Consider the following 19,048-nt stretch of genomic DNA (forward strand, 5'->3'; position numbering starts at 1 on the left):
CAAGCTTTTTATCATTCGGATTGACTTTTGACATAATAATATTACAAAAAAGAAAAGGCATGTGCGGAAGAAATATATCAAAACTCAATGGAATAAATATCTTATTGATTAATCAATGAATCTGTCCAAAATAAGTTATAGGTAATATAATGTTTTTATAACAAAATATAATTTCTCAACTCTACCACAGTATATTATCAAAATAGGAATATAATGAATAATTCAAAAAACTACTTTTTTTATCTGTATTTGCATCTTATCAAACACATGCGTGACACATGCATTTTTATAGACACAAGCGATTCACATGCACGTTTTCAACAAGATATTCATATGGAAAATTTCACGCTTACAATGATGTAAAGTTACATATATATGACAAATGCTAATAATACATATAAAACGTGTTTTCATATCGATGGGTTTCACGTGTGTATATAGCATGTGTTGCATGTGTTTCAAATACATGCGCGGCAAATGCGTATATTTAGACACGTGCGATTCAAATTTGAACGCATGTGTGCCACGCATATTTTTCATACGTGGCAAAAACATGCGTGTCATGCATGTGATACACTTGTAACTCATGCGTTTCAAGGTACAAGCGTAATACATTTGTGGCATTTTTGCCATATTAGGATAAAAGGTTTTCAAGGATCACATATTCTTTTACATTGAATACAAATAATATGTTCAACTTTTTCTGAATATATACATTGCATTTTGAAATGGATCCTTTAACTTCCACTAGGTGTTCAGTCTAAAACTAAGTGCACAGCTGATTTAGGTCAATTTGCATGTACTTTTTGTAAATTTTTGTACTTTTGTCTTTCGTTTTTGCTGATATGCTTTGTCTATATTCCTTTTCCTTTGATTTTGTTGATATATTTGCTTGTTTTTGTAGTGATTAAGATTATTACACAATGTTGACTGCTGTAATCTTATTTTTGACATTTGTACCTTTTATGTCTGTTTGTTTTGTTCACACAGCGTTGTCAATATAATATAATTGTATGCGACTGTCATACAAGTGAGAGGTTTAGCTAGCTATAAAACCAGGTTTAATCCACCATTTTCTTCATAAGAAAATGTCTGTACCTGATCTGTTTGAACTTTTGATTTTGCCATTTGCCTAAGGACTTTCCGTTTAAAGTTTTCCTCGGAGTGAGGTATTTTTGTTATTTTACTTTTTGGGCAATGCTTCAGATGTATCAATATATAACGACATATGGAAAAAAATTAAACAAAAATGTTATTCATTCTAATGGCATTTATGGCAACGCTAGTTTGTTAATGTTCAAATATCCAGACAAAAAACACAAATTTGAACAGTGTCAGTCAATGTCATTGCGAGTCTGCCCATATATATAGCCCTAAATAGAACAATGTAGAATATTTAGTACCTACATGTATGTTGTGTTATTCGTATGTAGCTACCATTGACATGCACAATTACCTATTAATTGTAAAGTGGTTAAATCTCAATGAATGTTCCTCTTCAACTCGTTGCAATTAATGATGCATTGTAAGCTTTCCAATTTGAAATTCATTAAAATAACTGCACCAAACGCGTGTTTTTTATAAGAACACATAGTATTGTTTATATTGCATACACAATACTCATGTAGATATAAATACAATTTGCAAACAGATTAAAACTAAGGACTAAAACTGAAACTTCATAAGCTAAATTTAGAAATCAAATGCGTGGATTTATTATCTTAAAAGTCGAATAACAGTTGTTACTTCCTCAAATGGTGTGTAAAAAAAAAATCTTTGTTTATTGATCTTAATTTCATTATGTACGTCTACCTTTACGTAGGGGCTTTTTAAAGCAGAAATTAGAGAAAAGATAACCAAAAGAGGTCTATATATGTCTCAGTGGAGAGCATACCACATCTTGTTATTTGCTATTGTTCTGATTGATATTTTAGGCTGTTGAAAACCTGATTTTGTATTAGTAATTATTGACTAGCTCACAAGAACTATGAATAGTCTAAGATAAGTACTGTATGTCAGTTTTTAAGTTGTTTGTTTGTGAATTGCATCGATCAAATAAGCACAGTCATTTCCAAGTTGTTAAGCTGTTCCTTACTATGTTGACCAGTTACACACCCCTGTCAAATTTATAGGTAAGGTTCAACTGTTTCGTTTTTTTTAATCGATTGGCTGTTTACAGCTTATTATTTCTAATGGTCATGATTAATACGTAAGTTCACCTTAGCTACTTGCAACAGTGTCCTTTGATCTGTGGTTCATGTGTTTCTCATTGTCAATCAACCAACATCTCCTCTATTTACACAAAAAAATAATATTGTGTGACTGGTTTGTGATTGTTTGATTAACTAGGTTGAAGGCAAACTCATTGATACAAACAAATTTTGTATTATTTGCCTTGGTTATATGCAAAATACTAGCTGTATGCTGTCTATCTCTGTTTTTCTTCCCATGTTGTTATTGTTGTTTCTTTCAATATATATATTATATTATATTACCTTTGCAGTTGTTGAAGTTATGATTAATTAACCATGTGATTTCACCTTCACACTTCGCACGGGAATTTCCGAAATTATTTTTCTTTTGAAGAAAAATCTTCAATTCTCTCACATCACAAGTTGAACAGTTAAAGGGATTATTGTCTAGTCTCCTGTTTTATAAAAAACAACAAAATATAATTAATTCTGCGTGGTGCAAAGAATAACTAATGTAATTATGTTTCTGATTAAAAAAACAACAAATTTACCATCCTCTTATACAATTAATACATGGTGCACAATTCTGTCGAGTATAATGGCATCCGATCACATCCAAAAGCTACAAACAATGCTGAAACTGCTTATGGTGTCTTCACACTATATTTGCAAAAGTCAGAGAGAATATGGTTTACTTATTCATTGAAATTTGGTGATGACTTCGTGTTCGATAACTGTTTTAAATAACGGTGATTTGTTTACTCTGTGTAGTTTTTCCTCTTGATGTGTTAAATCCCAACTGATGCTTCATGTTAATATTAGTAATTGACTTTGAAGTAGTTTTAGGTTATTCAATTTTAACGAGTGTTGTATCGGGCTGTTTTCAGCTTACTATAAGATTATCAAACGGTTGAAAGTCGTACGGTAGCCTATATATTGTCATCTTTCGTTTTTGGTCTATAGATATCATTGATAATCACACATGATCCACATCACCCTGTCTTTATTTTGAAATTAACGTAGTTATTTTAGGCAACTTGAAAATTCAAATCTATTTCAAAGAATAATCATAATAGCGGTAAGCAAACTCAAAGTATAAAAAGCAGCTGATTTTAGGAAATCCTGGGATGCAATCCTGTCTAAACGATGAGAACGACCAGTATGAAGATAATGCACATTCGACATTGATTCATTATGTCAAATATAGCTGCTGTTTTTCTGTTTTCACTTTATACTGTTCATAGGACAAGCAATTGTTTTTGTCTTACGAACTATAAAAGTCAGTCTTAAAATACTAAGAGCAATCCCATTTGGAACCACTATACAAGGTAATATATTTCGTAAAATATTTACCCTTTTCTGTATCTGAACTCCTCAAAACCTTTTAACACAACAATATCCAAAAGATTTTCAATTAAATCATAAGGTTCGGAAGTGAATAGGAGACCATTTGATCCGCATTTGCATAGTTTCGGTTATTTGTTGTGCACAAAATGTTAAAATGGTATTGAAAAAAGTAAAAACTTTATCTCGTCAAATTAAAATATTTTAAAGTCTCAATCATTAGAGAAAGTATTTACTTAATGACCGAAGATATTGAATAGGAATAAGTAAAGAACTATCCTTTTTCAAAAAGCAATTATTTTATTAAAAACATAATGAATTTTGTTGGTAATATTTAATCATTATTAATCAACATACGATAGATATCACGAATTTTCGTTTCTGAAATCTTCAAATTCGTCTTACATTTTTTTTGTCACAAAATTGAAATCAACGATTTTAAGAACCCACAAAGATGTAACTTTTTATGAAACCACGAAAATTGATATCCACGAATAGAGGAACTTTGACAGTGTATTAATTCAATCGACACTTTTTTTAAATTTATTTTAAATAACAAAAAAACAACGTTGTATGATTGCCAAAGAAACAACTCTACAATAGAGGTCAAATGATGTAGAAGTTATTAACTATTGGCGGCCATGCAGCCTTCAACAATGACCGAAAACCATATCCCATAGTAAACTATTAAAGGCCCAAAATAATGAACGTAAAACAATTCAAACGAGAAAACTGACGATCTGATTGGTGTACAAAACAATAAACGAAAAAAACAGGCACAAACATAAAATGGAGTGTTGAACTTTTAAACGTGTTTGATTGCGCGTAAGCTGGTGGAGGAAACCATTACAAGAGCAACATCAGTTAATAAAACAAAATCTTGAATCTAACACAAAACATCAATCAGTACGTGGGGTTCGTGTTGTTTATTCTTTAGTTTTCTATGTTGTGTCGTGTGTGCTGTTGTCTGTTTGTCTTTTCATTTTTAGCCATGGCGTTGTCAGTTTGTTTTAGATTTATGAGTTTGACTGTCCCTTTGGTATCTTTCGTCCCTCTTTTCCACCATCCAAAGGATATATGTAAAGACGTTTTTTTAAAACACTCCAAGAAAACCATGACAATGTGCAATGGTACACTTTAAAAGTCATGTCAAATAATTTTAAATGATATTTGATCAGCTTTGTGAAAATTGCAAAGAGGTTTGAAAATGATTAAATACTAACTATATATATTGTTTACAGAAACTTTATTTTACTTAAACAAATTTAAATGAAAGGAGAGGTTGATATGATGCAATAGCAAATTAGCAACATATGGGGAATTTTTTTTGATTGGTCTGTAGGTAACTTCAAAATATCATAACGTATTTATGCATTGCATTTATCATAATCCTCATTGTAAAAAAAACAGAAAAACCTTGACAATAATGCGACAACGGAAGTGCAGTATATCTGTTTAAACACTGGTGATTTTTTTCTATTCGTACTGAAAGATTTCATCATATGATGTATAGTTTTTTTTCATCAATGGCTCAGATAGTTAGCACAAGACGAAAATATCTTTTAGGTCTGCTCTAAAGTCTGTAAAAAATAATTGTTTTCTTATACTGTTGACCGTGTCATTAATGATGAATTAGCAAAAACAAATATAAAATGGATCATATTTTAAATCAGGTAGGTCAATACCAGATTTTAAGAAAGGTCTAATGACGTGTTAAATTTATAACCTCATTTATCAGGTCCATAGCTAGCGGAGTTGGAGTAGAAGAACCCCAACAAATTCTTCGACTTTCATGTCATATTTTGCTCAATGGTTTCCTTAGTAACTACGAGTTTGCCTCTTATTCAGGATAAATTAAAAACAACTCCGCAAATGTGTGTAACATACTAGAGATGCAATGAAACAAGAATAATGTTGCGCTCTTACAAAATCAGAATAGTATCGTGATGTAGCGATATTTATTCCTTTTAAATATTATATATTAAATTATACCTTGTTAATGACCATAACATAGGACATAATAATTGAAAGTCAGATTTCAAATGGCTTTATCAAATGATAGGGTAATATAAAGTTTAGGTTTTAAAAATAAGGAGATGTGGTATCATTGCCAATGAAACAACTATCCACTAAAGTTAAAATGAAGTGGATGTAAGCAATTATAAACAACCGTACGGCCTTCAACAATGAGTTAATTTTGGGACCAAAAAGCAAGAAAGTCAATTTAATTTCTGATCAAAGATGTACTTATTTATAGCACCAGATTGATAATGCTATCACTTTTGTGAAAGGTTTACTCTCAATATTAATAACAATTCTGTCATCTCTTCTAAATCAAACGTTTTATTCTAAAATGATACAAGGTAATATCACCATTTAGAACGTTACATCATCTTAAGCTATCTTATTAATCCAAGATATTTAATCTCAACTTCCTTATCTTTTATTTCTTGAAAATGGTACGCCTTAGATGCAATACCAAATTCATTGTCACCAATTTGAAAACTTTTGTAGAAAATTTAAAAATGTTTTCAAAAGATGAATTAGATTTTACCAAAAGCAAACTAGCAACATACGAAGGCAAATTATACTTTGTGGCATCAGGTTACTTACAGTGTTGTCAGAGCTGTCAAATAATACTTTGTGAATCAGGTTACTTACAGTGTTGTCAGAGCTGTCAAATTATACTTTGTGGCATCAGGTTACTTACAGTGTTGTCAGAGCTGTCAATTTATACTTTGTGGAATCAGGTTACTTACAGTGTTGTCAGAGCTGTCAAATTATACTTTGTGGCATCAGGTTACTTACAGTGTTGTCAGAGCTGTCGAATTATACTTTGTGGCATCAGGTTATTTACAGTGTTGTCAGAGCTGTCGAATTATACTTTGTGGAATCAGATTACTTATAGTGTTGTCAGAGCTGTCAAATTATACTTTAGGGCATCAGGTTACTAAAAGTTTTATCAGAGCTGTCAAATTATACTTTGCGGCATCAGGTTACTTACAGTGTTGTCAGAGCTGTCAAATTATACTTTGTGGCATCAGGTTACTTACAGTGTTGTCAGAGCTGTCGAATTATACTTTGTGGCATCAGGTTACTTACAGTGCTGTCAGAGCTGTCAAACTATACTTTAGGGCATCAGGTTACTTACAGTGTTGTCAGAGCTGTCAAATTAAATTTTGTGGCATCAGGTTACTTACAGTGGTGTCAGAGCTGTCAAACTATACTTTAGGGCATCATGTTACTTACAGTGTTGTCAGAGCTGTCAACTTATATTTTGCGGAATCAGGTTACTTACAGTGTTGTCAGAGCTGTCAAATTATATTTTGCGGAATCAGGTTACTTACAGTGTTGCCAGAGCTGTCAAATTATATTTTGTGGCATCAGGTTACTTACAGTGTTGTCAGAGCCGTCAAATTGTATTTTGCGGAATCAGGTTACTTACAGTGTTGTCAGAGCTGTCAATTATATTTTGCGGAATCAGGTTACTTACAGTGTTGTCAGAGCTGTCAAATTATATTTTGCGGAATCAGGTTACTTACAGTGTTGTCAGAGCTGTCAAATTATACTTTGTGGCATCAGGTTACTTACAGTGGTGTCAGAGCTGTCAAACTATACTTAAGGGTATCATGTTACCTACAGTGTTGTCAGAGCTGTCAAATTATATTTTGCGGAATCAGGTTACTTACAGTGTTGTCAGAGCTGTTGAATTATACTTTGTGGCATCAGGTTACTTACAGTGTTGTCAGAGCTGTCGAATTATACTTTGTGGCATCAGGTTATTTACAGTATTGTCAGAGCTGTCGAATTATACTGTGTGGAATCAGATTACTTATAGTGTTGTCAGAGCTGTCAAATTATACTTTAGGGCATCAGGTTACTAAAAGTTTTATCAGAGCTGTCAAATTATACTTTGTGGCATCAGGTTACTTACAGTGTTGTCAGAGCTGTCAAATTATACTTTGTGGCATCAGGTTACTTACAGTGTTGTCAGAGCTGTCGAATTATACTTTGTGGCATCAGGTTACTTACAGTGCTGTCAGAGCTGTCAAACTATACTTTAGGGCATCAAGTTACTTACAGTGTTGTCAGAGCTGTCAAATTAAATTTTGTGGCATCAGGTTACTTACAGTGGTGTCAGAGCTGTCAAACTATACTTTAGGGCATCATGTTACTTACAGTGTTGTCAGAGCTGTCAAATTATATTTTGCGGAATCAGGTTACTTACAGTGTTGTCAGAGCTGTCAAATTATATTTTGCGGAATCAGGTTACTTACAGTGTTGCCAGAGCTGTCAAATTATATTTTGTGGCATCAGGTTACTTACAGTGTTGTCAGAGCCGTCAAATTGTATTTTGCGGAATCAGGTTACTTACAGTGTTGTCAGAGCTGTCAATTATATTTTGCGGAATCAGGTTACTTACAGTGTTGTCAGAGCTGTCAAATTATATTTTGCGGAATCAGGTTACTTACAGTGTTGTCAGAGCTGTCGAATTATACTTTGTGGCATCAGGTTACTTACAGTGGTGTCAGAGCTGTCAAACTATACTTAAGGGTATCATGTTACCTACAGTGTTGTCAGAGCTGTCAAATTATATTTTGCGGAATCAGGTTACTTACAGTGTTGTCAGAGCTGTTGAATTATACTTTGTGGCATCAGGTTACTTACAGTGGTGTCAGAGCTGTCAAACTATACTTTAGGGCATCATGTTACTTACAGTGTTGTCAGAGCTGTCAAATTATATTTTGTGGCATCAGGTTACTTGTGTTGTCAGAGCTTTTGTGGCATCAGGTTACTTACAGTGTTGTCAGGGCTGTCAAATTATATTTTGTGGCATCAGGTTACTTACAGTGGTGTCAGAGCTGTCAAACTATACTTTAGGGCATCAGGTTACTTACAGTATTGTCAGAGCTGTCAAATTATATTTTGTGGCATCAGGTTACTTACAGTGTTGTCAGAGCTGTCAAATTATATTTTGTAGCATTAGGTTACTTACAGTGTTGTCAGAGCTGTCAAATCATATTTGGTGGCATCAGGTTACTTACAGTGATGTCAGAGCTGTCAAACTATACTTTAGGGCATCAGGTTACTTACAGTGTTGTCAGAGCTGTCAAATTATATTTTGTGGCATCAGGTTACTTACAGTGTTGTGAGAGCTGTCAAATTATATTTTGTGGCATCAGGTTACTTACAGTGGTGTAAGAGCTGTCAAACTATACTTTAGGGCATCAGGTTACTTACAGTGTTGTCAGAGCTGTCAAATTATATTTTGTGGCATCAGGTTACTTTCAGTGTTGTGAGAGCTGTCAAATTATATTTTTTGACATGAGGTTACTTACAGTGTTGTCAGAGCTGTCAAATTATATTTTGCGGAATCGGGTTACTTACAGTGTTGTCAGAGCTGTCAAATTATACTTTGTGGAATCAGGTTACTTACAGTGTTGTCAGAGCTGTCAAGTCATTGAAGAGATTAATATCCAGCGATGTTATTCTGTTGTTTTGGAGGTACCTTCAAAATAATATTTTTGAAACGAATTTCTGCATAAATTATGTCATATTCATAAAGGGAAACATATTTATGGAAAAACTTAAGCCATGTTATCTATTCAATTACATCAATTTAAATGGCCTTTTTATTTCCTGAAACTGGTATACTTCAAACGTTATAGCAAATAAATTATAAACGATATTTAAACATCTTCAGGGAAACTGCAAACAAATGATAAAACCGCTGACTATAAATATTGCTTTCACAAAAACTTATTTTACTTTGAAAAAAAAGAAAAAAGGATAGGAATGATATAATAAGACTGTAAATCAGCAACACATAGGGACCATTGTAAATTGAATGGTCTACAGGTACTTACAAAATAATAAATCGTTATGATTCATTACAGTTTGCAAATAAAATGTTTTCAAAACGATTCATTAAATATTTGCAAGAGCAAACCAGCAACTAACGAATGCAAATTGTGTTTAGTGGAAATAAGTTACCTACAGTTTTGTAAGAGACGTCAAACCTTTAAAGATATCTATGTCAAGCGATGTAATTTGATTATTATGCAGGTACCACAAGCAGACTTTTAATTGTATACACATTAGTTTATACATGTTTTATAAAGTTAAATACACTTGATTAACTTTGAATATGGCAAAACACAAGAGTGGCCGAATTCAGACGACCTGACGCAGTCTTCTGAACTGTCACTGAACTAGTATATATTTGTTTAGGGGCCAGCTGAAGGACGCCTCCGGGTGCGGGAATTTCTTGCTACATTGAAGACCTGTTGGTGACCTTCTGCTGTTGTTTTTTGCTATGGTCGGGTTGTTGTCTCTTTGGCACATTCCCTATCTCCATTCTCAATTTTATTCTCAATTCATTAACATCAATATAAATAGTAAAATAACAAAAAATACTGAAATTAAGGAAAGTTCAAAACGGAAAGTCCCTTATCAAACGGCAAAACCAAAAGCGCAAACACATCAAATGTCGATATAAACGTCCTTATTTTTGATTTCTAAAAAATTGTACACTGTACATGTAATACCAAAATAACTTGACACACATTTATAAATCTAAGTTGGAAAATCTCAAAATGTTTTTAAGAAGAAAAACTAAATCATTGCGAAAGCAAACCAGCAACACATTTTAAAAGGAAACTTATTTCTACAGAATCATGTAATTTGATTGTTGTAGAAATAAATGTAATCCTTGCGAGAGCAAACCAGCAACACAGGAAGACCACATTGTTTATTTCAGAATCAAGTTACTTATAATGTTGTTAGAGCCGTCAAACCTCGAAAGATATTTACTACTACTGATGTGATTCGATTGTTTTCATATCTTCTCCAGTGAAGTATCTTGTTATGAGCAGATACAGGATAGCATCACCACTGAGAACATTGCATATCATATTAAGTTATTTTATTAATTCAATATCATAAGCATAACGTCCTTGTCATAGATTTCTAGAATATGATACATATTAATGATATACAAAATTCAATGGACAGACATTTATAAATCATGATAGGACAATTGGAAAATGTATTCGAAAAAGGTAAATTTAATCAATGTGACAGCAAACTATCAACACAGGAAAGGAAACTATTTTTTTCTAGAAAAAATTATTTGTTAAGTTGTCAGAGCTGTCAAACGACGACAGAGATTTACTTTTAGTGATTTAATTCGATTGTAGTCCAGGTGCCGGCAAAAAAACAATTTTGAAACTTATTTCTGAATAAATATGGCATATTTATCAATGCAAAATATTTACTTAGGAAGACCAATGGAAGTGTAATACATATGTTTGATAACTGATTGTAACAATGCACATATACTGACAGATGATTATAATTCAGTAAATAGCATGATTCATGTTTGACTGAAGAGAGGCGAAAGATATTGAAGGTACATTTATACTCATAGGTCTGAAATAAACTAACAACGCCATGGCAAAAACAAGAATTGACTAACAGACTAACAACAGTACATAAACAAAACATAGAAAACTAAAGACTGAACAACAACAACTGCACCCAAAACTGGTGGTGATCTCAGGTGCAATGGAAGAGAAAGCAGATCCTGATTCACATTAGACACATCCTTCGTGTTGCTAATGTTAATACAAACAGTGATAGGTCTAAATCGGTAGGTCACATTCGGTGGAAAGGGGACAGGATTGTAGTTACGACAATTGGAACATATTCGTTGTCATCTGTAAGACGAATATGGCATATCGGTCAACAAACTCGTGATGGCGTCCGTATCAAATTATCTGTATTAAATATCGAATGCACCAGCTGTGGTATACAATCTGAAACATCTGGTCTTTAGACAGTTTTGGTGCATAACCATATGTTATTGAATTTGATTAGAATAACACTAAGTAAAGTACAATGTTGTGTTCTAAAATATGCAAGGTAACCAATGCATTGACAACATCAGAAAACTGGTCTTCTTTAAACGTTACAGCTCATCAATTTAAACTATATTTGAACTTCTGTGAGAAAATTGCAAACAATTATTAGAAGACAATGACTTTAAGTATTGCTCCCACAAAAACCATTTTTTTTTAGAAAAATGAAGAAAATGAGACAGGGATAGTATGAAACAGTAAACCCGGAACATATTGGGACATTGTAGGTCTGAAGGTCTATACAAAATAATATAACATATTTCTGCATTACAATCGGCATACTCATCAATCCGGTTAATGTTGTCAATAATGGACAAACGGTAGTGTAGCATATCAGTTTGAAACCTGATTGATCAGTACATACATACGAACAAATGTTTATAATATAATAAAATATATTGTATTCATATATAGTGCTAACATTATTATCATGAGACGAACACATCTTCAATGTTTAGTCTAAATTCTAAAAAAAAGTAAGGTTGTTCTTATACAATGATTAATTTGAATACACAAAACAAATATCTTAATGACCCTATTTTAGAACAGTGTTACAGACTTTTTGGAACCGTGAAACATCGAAAGATTTTCTTTTGTAATTTGATTGTTACACAGTTACCTTCAAAATAACACGTATGCATAAATTATATAATTTCGTAAATGCAAACACAATGAATAAAAAAAACCCAAAAACAATGGTTTATATAAAAAGATTATATGTTTAAGTTCTGCTATCAAAGTTTCAAAATTCGGGTATTCAACGAGTTTTCCTGCATTATCAATTATTATAAATTTCTTTGTAAACATGCTAATAACTGCTGCGTCTATATCAGTGTTGGTAAATTTTATTTAAGATCTTCTAAACACGATAATGAAACCCTTATTATATATCATTAAACTACATGAAGTTTACACGAACTACACTTCTGCAAATGTGGATACTATTTTAGAGACTGAATGAAAACAATATGATTTTAGTTTTATAATGTCTGTTTCACTTGATCAGAATTGTAAATTTATCGGTATACAAAAATGAAATTATTTGAACAGTATAAGCATACACAAAAACAAAAAAAGATAATAAATATAAATCAATTGCTTTTAAAAAGCAATTGTAAACGGTCTTTTCCCCCTTTGAAACATGATTGTTTGTTATGTGTGTGTGTGTGTGTGTGTGTGTTTGTTTGTTTGTTTGTTTCTGTGTTTCTGTACATAATGGTAAAACCAATACAGTCATAACGTAACCAAGTTGCCCCTTGAAGTACCAAGCATTTTTCACTACTTAAATTTTCTATATCTATAACCATTCCAAAGTTATAGGGAAATCAAAAACAAATAGAAATCTAAAATACGACCTTGACCTCATTTTCATTTTTTTGGACCAAGGACCTCAAATCAAAAAACCCCAGGCCTCTATCACTTATGGTTTTCCAGTTACAAATTTGTTTCACTTATTTCAACACAAAAGGGGAAATTACTCTCATATGGAGTCTTCGTAAAGCTTCGGTCAAAATAAAAACTAGCATCCTGAGGATATAACGAGCAATTTGGAAAAATAAATTTGTCGCTTTCTTTTACGGTTGCGGAGGAGATCTGATAACAAGAAAAACAGAGTTTGGGGAGATAACTCTTACAAAGAAAAGTGTTCGGTTAAACAGGGTGAGTTTCAAAAGCGTATAGACTGTATGATATCATATACAAAAAAACTTAGCGACATCTTTTGAAACATTTTTACACCGCAAGAAAAAAATTAGGCGGAAGAAAAAAAAATAGAAAAAAAAATCAGAACAAAATCAATAGGTCTTTCCACACGGAAAGGTGGAAAGACCTAATGATGATAGTGTAACGTTCAATAGACTTTGATCTCATTTTTAGAAGCATGCAGATTGCTTTATAAAGTCTCCAACTGCTGTCAAAGGTTCAGATTGAAGATTTGAAATTGATTTTAGCCTGAAAAGTGGTTGAGAATTTGTATACGCAGGTTCTATACGCCATTTTATGTATTTCTCCCATAAAGACTTGGGGTGATCGTAGCTGCTATGAAAGTGGACGCAGATCTTGCTCCACATGTGGCACGTACGTCTAGTTGCTGATGTTAGTACAAACCCGGTTACAAATCTTATTCGGTTAAAAGGGGACTGAATTATAGTTACGACAAAACACTGACTATAAATATGTCAGCACCCCAATAACAAAAATGTAAAGGTTCTTATTTGACATTTCTTGACATTTATAAACTTTACAAGTAATACCAAAAGAAAAATACCAAATGAAATTGACACAAATAAATAGCATTTTTGAAGAAAACAGATCATTGCAAAAACAAAAAGTAAAATCACAAAAATACTGAACTTGGCGGAAAACAAGCAGTAGAGGAAGACAATTATCATTTTGAAGAATCAAGTTTTTAACAATGTAGTTAGAGCCGTCAAACCTTTACTGCTATACAAATTAAAAAATGTGCCAATGTGTCGCCTCAGATCGATGATAGAATTCCTCTAACACGAGGTTTGGTCTACATTTTTAAAAGAATTCTGTTTATCTGCTATACTTGAAAATGTTATCCTAATTATCCTAAACCGATAGAGAATACCCTCAACATCAAGCAAAACGTCTTGATTTTTTAAATCTTGAAAATGGTACACTTTACAAGAAATACCAAAATAATTTTACCCAAATTCATAAATCTTAGTAAGAAAATTGGTTCAGTAGAACAAAAACTAAATGAATACGACAGCAAAAAAGACACACATAAGGCAAAACTAGTTTTATAGAATTATGGAAATGAAGTCAGTGGGGAGATCAGGGGTACGGGGGACAACTATGACAAATGTATTGGAGGTCATTAGTGCATTATTACCTAGCAGTAATTGAAACACTGATGAAACTTTTATGTTGTATAGAATTTGTTATGAGAATGATGCAGGACGATCTAAGAAAATCGGACAAGTTAGACTACACAAAGAATGCTAATTAATTATTGCGTTGTTTTTACAAGATTCAAAAATAAAAAAATAAAAAGGCAGAACATTAACTTTCATACACGAAATACTATTAAAACAAAACTATTTATTGAGGAGTTTTAAATTTAAAAAAAATTCTTGAAATTTTTAGGAAAAATTGAATTGGAAAAAGGGGATTGCATAATGAATTATAATTTTTAGTGATAAGCTATAGGTTGATAGGCTGATAGTACTTAAATGTGATTGTTATATTAGTTCGAAAAGAATACAATAAATTCGAATTAAAGTAGTCCAAAGTGCAAAGATTGTGTTATTCTGAAAATATATCCTACTAATAGAAATTGTACAAATGTATATATAGCATTAAATCGATAATGGTATTCCGCATTAGTAAGGTTTGATTTCAATGTTGATAAGAATTATTTCATAGTATAGTATTGTTTCTTAAACGGATTCATGGTAACATCACCACTAACAAAGTCATTCTAAGATATATGATCAATTGAAAAGCATAACACTTAACGTCCTTATTTCTGATATCTTAAAGGTGTCACATGTTACATGTACTACCAAATTAATTGATACAAATTTAAAACTTGTGTTGGACATTTTAAAATGTTTCAAAAAAAGATAGATTAAATCTATGCGAGAGCGAACAAACAACATACGAAGGCAATTTATGTGTTTACAAAATCAAATTACTTACAATTTTCTTAAAGACGTCAAACCTCGAAAGAGATTTAGCTCTACTGTTGTAATTTGGTTAGAATTCAGCCACCTGCAAACAAATATTTTTGAAAAGTATGTATCTTAAAATCCAAAAATATAACATGTTCTATAAAAATTTGGTCTTCGAAATTGAATTTGAATACCTATATACAATTATCTTAGTGACCGGATTTACAACAGCTATATGGAAACCAATGTTGGCATATCTTAATTCGGATCTTCTGACCTCGGGAATTTTGTACTGGATGAACAATCAGAATTCAATCGCTACATAGCTACATCCGTTAATACATAATTACATTAACTTCTTTTTTTAATTGCCCTAAAAGACAAAATAGAAGAAAGTTTCGTGGAAAAAGTCCAAAGTATAATCTTTTTGGTTTTTCTGAAAATATTAAAATCAACTGAAGGTAGATAACTCAAGAATGAGTATGGGTAATCACTTTCAAAAACATATATACAGTGTGTGTTCATTATAATGTTGTGATTCAAACTTAACTGGCCAAGGTTAGTACAAAATTGAACTCTTACAAAATGGTAAATCTCACCACTATATGCATGTATCGTTTAAAGCTATATTATTGTAAAATGGTGGATGTCGTTAGTTAGATGAAACATATTCTATTGTTCAAAAGAACAATTGAATCAACCACAAGTGTTCAACTTAGTCACGTTTCCCTAAAGTCTGTCTCTTCTTCCTGTCTTTCATGTTAGATATTTTTTGTTAATGTTAGTAATACTGATCCGGTAGTTTGTTTTCAATCTTTTAAATTTCAATCTTTTATCGGTGACAATATAATGGAATGTGATTCGACTGTCATACAAGTGAGAGGTTTAGCTAGCTATAAAACCAGGTTCAATCCACCATTTTCTACATTTGAAAATGCCTGTACCAAGTCAGGAATATGACAGTTCTTGTCCATTCGTTTTTGATGCGTTTTGTTATTTAATTTTGCCATGTGATTATGGACTTTCCTAATTGATTTTCCTCTGAGTTCAGTATTTTTGTGATTTTACTTTTTAATGTTGAACATGTTGCTTAATGGGACATTTTAAAGCGTACAAGAAGTTTTGTAAATTTGAAAAAATAGTACAGGAGTCTTATCTTTCGTTTTTGTACTATAGATGATGTGTCAATAGTAATCATACAAGCAGCACATCACCCTGTATTTATTTTAAATTTAAAGGACTTATTTCATGCAATTGGACAATTCTAAGCTATTTCAAAGAAAGATCACGATAGCGGTAAGCAACCTCAAAGTATAATAAGCAGCTGAAATCATGGGATGCCATCCTGTCTAATCCATTTCCAGTAAAATATGTATAAAAGTTCATCAATTGACCGGATTGAATTGTTTTATTTTTGCATAAATTAATCCAGTTTACAAGGTGAGACAATGTTCATTTCGAGTACGTTTACATTCGGTTAAATTAATTTACGCTTTTAAATCGAGTTTTTTTTTTTTTAATTCACGTTATAAGCACAACGACATACTATTTGCTCCTACTTCGCTTAACACTATATATTACATTGTCAAGGGTAATTTCATGATGTCTGGTGTAAAAAAGAAAAAGTACATCTTTTCAGGGTTTTGTATTGAACAAAATGGAGAAGGAAGAATGTATCTGTGTCCTAATGAACCGACTTGATTCATTCTTGTTTGTATCATTAAGTGACGAACCACACCGTGTATTCATTTAAGACCTGTAAAATATAGGTTTGTTTACCGTAATTTTGTACCTTAAGGATGTTAACGACTTAAACAAGAATTTTATCCTTTTAGTTCAATGTTAGCACATTATTCAAAGGTTTTCATGTAATGCTATATACATATATCATACTTGTTTTTCGTTTTCTGTTTAAATACGTCAGGCCTAAGTTCTCTCGTTTGAATTGTTTTACGTTCGTCATGTCGGGGCCTTTCATAGCTTGTTATGTGATAAAAAATAAAAGCAATCCTGTTTGGAACCCATATACAAAGATAAAATATTTTTTAATAAACCTTTTTTTTTATATCTGAACTTCTTATAACCTTTCTAAACCAACAATATCAGACAGATTTCTAATGAAATTATGAGGTTTGAAGGTGAATGGGTGAACATTTGACCCGCATTTGCATAGTTTCGGTTATTTGTTGTGCACATAATGTTAAAATGGTATTGAAAAAATAAATCTTTATCCAGAATAATTGAATCATTTCAAAGTCTAAATTTAAGAGAAAGTAATTAATTGATGATGGGAGATATTAAATAGAGAGAAGAAAAGAACTATTCATTTTAAATATACAGAAATTAATGAAAAGAAAAATTAAGATCATCTGTTAACAACGACAAAAAATGTAAACCAAGGCACAAATCAGAAAATGTTATATCAATATTTTGAAGTCATGAATCACAGAACGGTTAAGCATTAAACTGATTAAAAGTAAAATAACAAAAATACCCAACTCCGAGTAAAATTCAAAAACGGAAAGTCCCTAATCAAAAGACAAAATCAAAAGATCAAACACATCAAAAGAACTTTCATAGTCCTGACTTGGTACAGGCATTTGCTTACGTAGAAAATGGTGGATTAAACCAACTATCAGGTGCTATTAATTAAAATCTAAAAAAAAAAAAATTTGATACGTATTTGGTTCTGTGTTAACATGTATTATGTTATGAAATGCACTCAGTGTTAAAGTACAAAGTCGCTTGAACCTATGTTAATAGCAAATTTAAATTATTAAACTATAAGATGTATAATGCACAGGGTAATGAATAACGTAATTTCCTCAATCATTTGCCAATAAACAACCACAAGGTTGTTGCCCTGTGTCCATTTCCAATACAAAGTCATCAATTGACCGGATTGAATTGTTTTTATGCAATAAGTAATTCAGTTGAAACAATGTTTATTTCGAGTACGATTACATTCGGTTAAATAAATTTACGCTTTTAAGTCAAGTTTCTTTCAACTAATTGACGTTATAAACGCAACGACGAATTATTTGCTCCTACTTCACTTAAAACTATAGATAACATTGTGAAGGGTAATTTTGTGACTTCATTTAAAATGTCAGGTGTTAAAAAGAAAAAGAATTTTTTTCCCGGGTTTTGCATGGAATCACAATTGAGTATATGTGTCCTCATGAACTGACTTGATTCATTCTTGTTTGTATCATTAAGTGAAGGACCACACCATGTATGCATTACAAACCTATATAATATAGGTTCGTTCCCCGTCATTGATGTGTTTCTGAGTGCTCCTGATAAATGGATTATGTCTAATCACCATGTCTATACTTAACAGTTTTACTGCTGTGAAATCACTGTTTCATTTTTTCAATGAAACTATACTTTTTATTGGAAATAGTAAGTTAATTGAACAAAATTCAGAAAATGAAAGTATTTCATTGGATTTATCAGCTGAAAATGTGCCAGACATTTTACAATTATCTCCAAAGAAGCACAGTGTAACATAGCATAGTCGCACAACATATGTTACAAGATGTACAGATAATCTTGGATAATGATCTTACATTTATAAGAAGTCATTTTCAGTATGGAAATATATACAAAACTGGCAGTAACTCAGCAACACTGGCATTATATGTAAGTACTGGTTAATTATTTAATTAATGTTCAAGGTCGTAATGTTTATACTTGGATTGACACATTTGTGTCAATCTGTGAATCCCTGAAAAAGAAATCACTTCATCCCAACCAAGATCATCCACACCAGTTGAATTTATAGAAGAAATGTTAAAAAGTTCCATTGAATTGTCCCAATAGAACTCACAAATGTCCGCAGAGAATAATGATTAAGCTCAAAACCTTAACTCTCATTAGACTCAATAACTGAACTTTCCAAATCAAATGATGATTTCAAATGTGATGGGGAAAGTAGGGAGGACCTAAT

The 19,048-nt window shown here is 31.9% G+C and overlaps 1 protein-coding gene across 1 annotated transcript in view; it reads right to left on the reverse strand.

Annotated features, from left to right (window-relative positions):
* Positions 1–19,048, reverse strand: part of LOC143049660 (uncharacterized) — a 210,636-nt gene that overhangs the window by 17,986 nt on the left and 173,602 nt on the right. The window contains exons 6-8 of the mRNA XM_076223294.1: positions 15,125–15,196; positions 8,974–9,045; positions 2,496–2,647 (exon numbers count right to left, since the gene is read on the reverse strand). Of these exons, the coding sequence (XP_076079409.1) occupies positions 2,496–2,647; positions 8,974–9,045; positions 15,125–15,196 (296 nt within the window). The remainder of the gene's footprint in view (positions 1–2,495; positions 2,648–8,973; positions 9,046–15,124; positions 15,197–19,048) is intronic.

This window comes from Mytilus galloprovincialis, chromosome 10, assembly GCF_965363235.1.
Source record: "Mytilus galloprovincialis chromosome 10, xbMytGall1.hap1.1, whole genome shotgun sequence".
In the NCBI taxonomy this organism is placed as follows: Eukaryota; Metazoa; Mollusca; class Bivalvia; order Mytilida; family Mytilidae; genus Mytilus; species Mytilus galloprovincialis.